At 42.1% G+C, this 7,175-nt stretch overlaps 1 protein-coding gene across 1 annotated transcript in view; it reads left to right on the plus strand.

The window, feature by feature from the left end:
* Nucleotides 1-3,622, plus strand: part of LOC306814524 (protein hinderin-like) — a gene marked incomplete at its 5' end in the record, with an annotated part of 123,590 nt that extends 119,968 nt beyond the window's left edge. The window contains one exon of the mRNA XM_079330658.1: nucleotides 398-3,622. Within this exon, the coding sequence (XP_079186784.1) occupies nucleotides 398-593 (196 nt within the window). The 3' untranslated portion in view covers nucleotides 594-3,622. The remainder of the gene's footprint in view (nucleotides 1-397) is intronic.
* Nucleotides 3,623-7,175: the final 3,553 nt, after the last annotated feature.

Consider the following 7,175-nt stretch of genomic DNA (forward strand, 5'->3'; position numbering starts at 1 on the left):
AAAACAAAAACTAAACAAAAAAACCTTCCAACAAAATAACCCCAAAAAACCCCCAGGAGTGCAGCGTGGGTTTGCCTTGTTTGGTGTATTTGGCTATCATCTCTCTGAGGTCTGTGTTCAGGTTCCAGAGCGCAACAAAGACATTACACACCTCAAATGGAAAAACTGATGAAACTGCCTGAAATAACCTGAGCACCCATGCTTTGCATGCCTCTTTTTCAGTACCTCTGTGTTGCCATTACTGACAGGAGTCCATACAGCAAAATCCGCTCCGTGCCGGTGGCCCCTGTCGGACAAATCTAGATGTCTAGTCTGATTCATGGAGGCAGGAGAACTGTACTGAGTTCCTGCATGACGCTGTGATCTGAAGAGCTGTTTTCTCGGTGTGTTTCTGCAGGTGTGGAGCCTCTCTTCTGGAGCTGGTGGAGGCTGTGAACCCAGCGCCGGCTGCGGGGCGCCTCTGCCGGGAGCCGAGCGGCAGGGGCAGGACGCGCCCGCCCTGCTGCGCCCGCCACCGGCTGCCCTGCAGCCCCTCCAGCAGGCCAGATGAGCTGGAGGAGCGCTGGCTCCTCGAGGAGATCTTCTTCATTTGACACAACTCCTTGGCCTACAGCTGCTCTTAAATTATTTGAGTGATCGCTGCTTGTTTTTCCGCTTCTAAAACATGGCTAATTAGCATCCGGGATTTAGTAATCATGATGCAGGTTTTTTGTTGGGGTACACCAATCAGAAAGCGTTAACTTTTTTCCCAAACCTTTCACGTGCCAAATAATCAATTTTAAATAGCACCTTTTTTTTTAATCTACAGCATTTTCTAATAGACTGAAGTCACAGTTTTGCCAGCCTTATATCGGAAGTATATTTCATTATTGATTTTTTTTTGCTCTAAAGCAGTTTGCAAGAACTGCCTAACATTCAACAACCAGCATGTTCAAAGTAGATTATTTTCTAATTAAACAAGTCTGTTTAGAACCTGGCATATTATAAAAGTACAAGCACTTTAGTACTTTTTCACTGATTTCATGATCTACTTTTTCCTTCAACATTCTGATATTTAACACACTGAGTTTTTAGGGGATATATCGTAAGCTCAACTTTACAGTGTCTGATAATGTTAATAGATGATGTTGCAGGTTGATGTACTAGACACAGGTTTGAATTACATTCCTTTTTAAATCAGTGCTATTTGACAGAGTTTATGGGCTGGGTAACGTAATCCTGAAATAGCAGAACAGAGTCAGATATTGTAGAGATTCAAAACCTATTTGATATACTTTTCAAGATGAAATACACAGTAGTGCTAGTGTAAGAGCAATCTTAAGACATTTTCACTAACTTGCACTATTTTGATCCTGTACCCAGGCTCCATTGTAAATAAGACAAATCAGTAATTATTTCCACTAGCAGCTCACAATGCATACTTTCCTGCCAGCTTTAATTATTCATGCTGTATCTATTTCAGTTTATTTAAATGCATTTCCATCTACTGCATGTACTTGGTTATTTAAAGAAATGTGCCGAATTGGTAAAAATGACTGCACATTACAGGATTAATGGTCATTTTCTCCACAATGCAGTGTTCATATTTTATTGTAACAGTAGCCACCGGCATGTGTTCCTAGAAATATGAGACTAAAATACTCATTTTGCACAGTAAAATTGCAGTGAGGGAAAGGTAGAATTGATCCAGTACGGGCAAGTTCTAGGCCATTTGCTCCCAAACACCACTTCATGGGCCAGTACTGCTTTTCAGACAGTCTCTTCAGGCAACCCTGCTTATCTTAATGTCTGGGTTGAGTTGCTGTACTGATGCTTGGGGTATGGCTGCTGCCTCCCCACGCTGCTCTGTGCAGTGTGTGATGCTCTGCAAGGTGGATCTCAGATGAGAGCACCGCAGCCCCTGGCAGCACCTTGCTCCATCAGTGAAACAAAAGGAGAATGAAGGGGAAGAAGAACCTCAGGATACTCTGGGCTGCTTCATTCAGGCCCAGTCTTAATCACAAATTAGGTGATATCCTTTCTGTGCATCCCAGCTGAATTTTAAAAGCTGCTTGGAGGAGTTTAAAGGAGGAAAGCAGCATTGCTGGACCAGAAAATTACTGCTGTGGAAAGTCCCTGCATGGTCTCTCCTGCTTTTAATGAAGTATTCCAGTTTTCTGGAATATGTCCATCTGCTGTTGAATGTCCCTCTTGTTCTACTCCCTGAGCCTGTAAAGGCCCAGGTTTCTGCTAAGAGCCCAAAGATGTATTCAGTGCCCTGGCCTAAGTAGAGCAGATGGGGACATAACTTTTCTTATTCTGTTGGCTGAGTAGTCTGCTTCTTGAGGAGAGCAGGAAAAAAAAATAAAGAAGAGAAATATGTACAAGGACCAGCAGGAAATTTGGGGATAACCATCACATGGATCTTAGAGTTTGAGGTTGTTTCATGATGTTTTTTTAGCTTTGTTGGTGTTTTTAAGTGTTGGCATTTATAGAGAAACAGTTCTCTGATTTCAGTCCAATTGCTTCTTGTCTCTTTTCCAGTTTGACTGAAACTTTAATTGCCTTTTCTGATAAATGCTAACTGACCTTTCAAAGCAGCAAAAAATACATGTATATTTCTTGAAAGGTGCCTTTGTGTTGAGAACACTCCATGAAAGCATTCTGTTCTTTGATTCTTTAGTGGGTGCCAATATTTAACTGCTTTGGGATTCCTTATGATCACTTAGTCCATAAAAAATTCTAATTCTGAAGGTGACTTTTGGCTTGAATCTGTATTTTTTGGTTGTAGCTCTTTTTAAAAGGACATTGTCAGGATTGTGGGCTCCCTATGTGTTGTCCATCAGTCAGACCTACACAGGGGGCACACCTTTGTGCAGCCAAGTTTCTAGTAAAAGATGGTTGAAACACCTGATGGGTGAAGAGCTGTATGCTTTAACTCTCTATGAGATGTGGACAAAAGAAGCAAAAACTATTAATTTTGTAGACCCTGTGAAAAATAATTTTTTATAATGCTGGCTCTTGCTCTAGTTATCAACAGTACATAGGAATAGTGTTTAGCACTCAGTGCAAGCAAAGATATTTTGCCATGAGGCACTACAAAGTTAAGTTATTAAAACATTTATAGCCTTAGAAAAAAAATCAATGATTGTCAAATAGGAAAGGACAAAATCAGTAGTTGGTACTGGGAGGGAAATTGTTTTCCATCTGCTAAAACAGTAGAGGAAATGCAAAACTAAACTAGCAAAAACAATGACATGACAGTGTCCTTTTAAGTTTGAGCTTCTGTATTGGGAGTGTTGCTGGGGAGTTGGTCCCACATAAACTGTTTGTCCAGAGTGTTCCCAGTTAATATCCTTCAGCTACACATCAGGCTGTGTTTTCCATGAGGTTTTGTGGAATAACATGACTGCTGCTAAGGCTCCTACCCACGCCTTCAGTTTGTGTCCTTCCCACATGGTTTGTGCACACACACTGGCTGTTTGTGTAGTTACTGCTTTTGTGCACCTTGCACATCACAGACCTGTAATAATCACACCTTTTTCATTTCTAGCCTTTCCAGTCTTGCTGTTGAATCCCATCTCGAGCACGTATTTATATGTGTATGTGAGGTCTTAATCTAATAAATTATCTGGGGGTTTAATTTATTCTTCCAGACTTTTATTTGGCTTATCTTCTGATTTTTGTCCAGCTCAGTTGTCAATACTGTCATTGACAATGTGCTCCACTTCCCACAGCATCACATCATATTATGTTGTGAGTCTCCAGTTTGCTAAAACACACAAATAACTTGTTTTAAGCCTTCTCTTCCTCTCCATGATTGGGTTTTACTGTGAGAAGAAGCAAGGTCTCCTTTGGAGTGTGAAGTAAGAGAGAGGTCTCAAAATACAAAAGAGAAGAGAACTGGAGAGCCAGCAACATGCTTTGGGACAAAAAAGTGAATTGAAAAGTAAGGAAGAAATGATGGAGGTGAAGTCAAGCAAGGACGAAGATACAAGGCAAATATTCTGTACCAAAGGTGGACATGAAATTGGAGTGAGCCAGAGGGCAAGGATGCGTTGTTAAACTAGAATAAGCAGAGGAAAATTGTGCACTTACATCTTAAAGAGAGAAATGTTTTCAAACACTGGTTCCCATAAGGGCCTTATGACTCCACACCCTTTTCCAAATTATGTTCCTGCATTTGAGGAGCTACTGTCCAAGGCATGCTTGGCAAATTAGAGAAAGAAGGAAATTACCTTGCCCTAATTTTAGCATCTCCCCTTTAGAGCAACTGGACAGGGAGGCCAGAGCACATGGAGAGCAACTGTGCAGAACCCAGATATAGCCAGGGCATGGACTGAATTTAATTCCTCTAGAGATGGAGACTTAGATGGCTGAAGAATAGGAGACTGGAGATAAAGAAAGGGAATAAACAAATAAAATTTGCAGTGAACCAGTGAGCTGTGGAGGTTTGGTGTTAAGGAAGGAGAGAAAAAGGCTTAGCTGCACTTCAGAGAGATTGAGCCTGAGATATCCAAAAGACAGCCCTTGAACGTGCATGTGAGCCTGCGGTTAAACTCTAGAAGCTGCAGCAGAGATTTCTACAAATACGACCTCCAGGCTGTGTTTGAATCTGTACCATCTGTGGGGGAGAGAGCACAGCCTGGTTAGTTAGAAACCTCCTTTTTCACTGTTACTAAATTTATGAAATTGTGTGCTAATTAGTGTATGATTTATAAATTTACATAACTGCATGCTACATAAGACAACACAGAATATTGAATGAGGTGATTTAAACCAGCAGAAGCAATGTAGTGTGCTCTGACTGGGTGGCTTTCCTCGGGAAATGCCTCTCCCAATCCAGACTTGCTCCCTGCATCATTGGAAGGCTTGTCTGCTCACAGTGACAATAAATGTTTTACAATATCCATGTAGCTGAGAGACATCCACCTCGAGCATCTCTGGCATAGCTGTGTAGCAGAGCTTTTGTGATGATCCCTGATAGGGTGTTTGAAAGCAGAATTTGGCTAAAATACAGCACAAAACCCAACTGGGCCTGGCCAGTGCTGGTGCTTGAGGACTCCTGCATTAGTTAATGGGGGAGGAAGGGCATCCCAGCTGCAGAAAAAGGATGGGCTGGGGGGAAACTGGATTTGATTTCCAGCTCTAGGGAAGCCAGTTTGCCTCTCTCCACAGCATGCTGTGGGTTCTGTCCTGAACTGTGTTTAGCACCACATCTCAGAGGGGCTGTGACCTCTGTCACAGCCAGCAGAAGGCATTGGAGGTACCCTCCAAAATACAGCTGTGAACTGTAGTCTGTAAGAGCAGAAACATATGGGCCAGACATTCCTATTGAACAGAATGGGAAGCTCTCAGGCTTCATGTATTTTGAGGCTTGAAGGGTTCATTTCAGGCACTGGGGGAGCTTAGATGTCATTTAGAGGTCCTGACATCCATGAGGTCTGAGATGCCCAGGTGGTCCCTGGTTAGTGCATTGGATGAACTGGTCCATGAGCTGCAGTGAGAGCCTGGTTTCCTTGATTCAGGATTGATCCTGAGTATGTAAATCAAAATAATTTTCACTCAGAGCATTCAATAACCAGTTTGAGTTCCTTCTTTCTGCTCTGCTGTCTATAGACAAGAGGAAAGTGAAAATCTGAAAAAAGGTATATTTCCTGGTTGCTTACTGGAAATTCATTAAAATCTTGAAGCATGGCTTTGATTAAAGCATTTGCCCAAACACAAAGTGTTGAGTATTGGAAGCATTAAGAACACCGTGGGAACTTCTCTGGTACACCTGATAATGAAGGAAAGGACAAGATGAATTCACAGAAAAAATCTAGTTCATTCTTGAATTAGAGATGACTGTGAGGAAGTTGCACTGAAATTTTAAAAGTGCCTTGTCAAAATCTTCCAGCATGCAATTACTCTTGCTGCTATAAAACTGCCTTATTTTGAGGCTGAGGTTATCTGCCTGAATTTCCAGCTGCTGGACTTTTGCTGTGCCTCTAGAAGCAAGATTAAAAATTGCCATGTTGCCAGACTGAGTACCTCAAAGGCAGTGATCAACTCCTGGTCGAGCCTTCTCTTGTTGAGATGGCATCCTTTATGCCTTCTGTCCTAATGTCTTTTCCAGCCCCTGGATAATTTGGAGGCCTGTTTCTGAACTTCCTCTAGTGTTTAATCGTAAAAGATTTACACTAGAACAGGATATCCAGTTCCAGAGCTGCTGATGTTAAATGGTGACCTCATTTCTGCACAGCTTTTCCTTTTTGCCACTTTCAGAGGCCTTTTTGTTTGTTTGTTTGTTTTCTTGAAAATGTTGGGCTGAGTACCAGATCTGGTTGCATTTCAGATCATGGTTCTGTTTTGTGAAGCAGAAATTCTGTAAGAAGTGAAACCAGGAGACCCTGCTAAATTTAGAAGAGTTGAGGAAAGAATAATGTGAAGTAGAAATACTAAGAAGGAAAGAAAAAATTGCAAGACTTAGTTTGGGATGGAGCATGAACTTGTGGGTGCAGTACCTGTGAACTCAGACACCTCAGTAACAATGTGCCAGACACATTCTTGATGGGATGGGGGAGACCCAGACAACACAAACTCTCAGAAGGAGAAGAGTGAACAAAGCACAGGGCAGTGATAGCAACAAAAACAGATGAGAATACTTTTGAGTTGCCAATTGAGCTGGGGAGGCAATGACATCTCTGAATTGCAGAGGAAATGGCTTCTTGTCAGTGGAGCTGGTGCCCCTCTATTTGCACTTGTGCCTTTAGCACAGGGATCTCATTACCAGAGAACTTACTGGCAGATTGGAGAGATCTCAGTGAGGAGTAATAAAAATGATCAGGGACTGCTATAATTGACATAATGAGGAAACAAGATGAGAAGAGTCAGATATTTATAGCAGGGGTGAGAGAGACAATTAAAAGGTGGGGTGGGAGATGGACTGGATGACCTGAAAGCCTTGTCTGCTTCTAATAACTCCTTGTCGTCTGCTGAACAGAGGACTTGAATTTACTGAGGCTGTCAATCTGGCCCTTAACAGCCCTAACTTCCTGTGTTGAAAAGCTCAGGTGGGTGTGCTCTGGCTGTATTGGCACTGTCAGGATGTCACTGGTGCTGTACTTCGTTTAAAAAAGTAGTCATCACCCATGTTGTGGAAAAAAATTGACATGCTGACAGTAAAGAGAAAAAAAATTAGGCCTTCATAAAGT

Source organism: Erithacus rubecula, assembly GCF_903797595.1.
Source record: "Erithacus rubecula genome assembly, chromosome: Z".
Classification (NCBI taxonomy): domain Eukaryota; kingdom Metazoa; phylum Chordata; class Aves; order Passeriformes; family Muscicapidae; genus Erithacus; species Erithacus rubecula.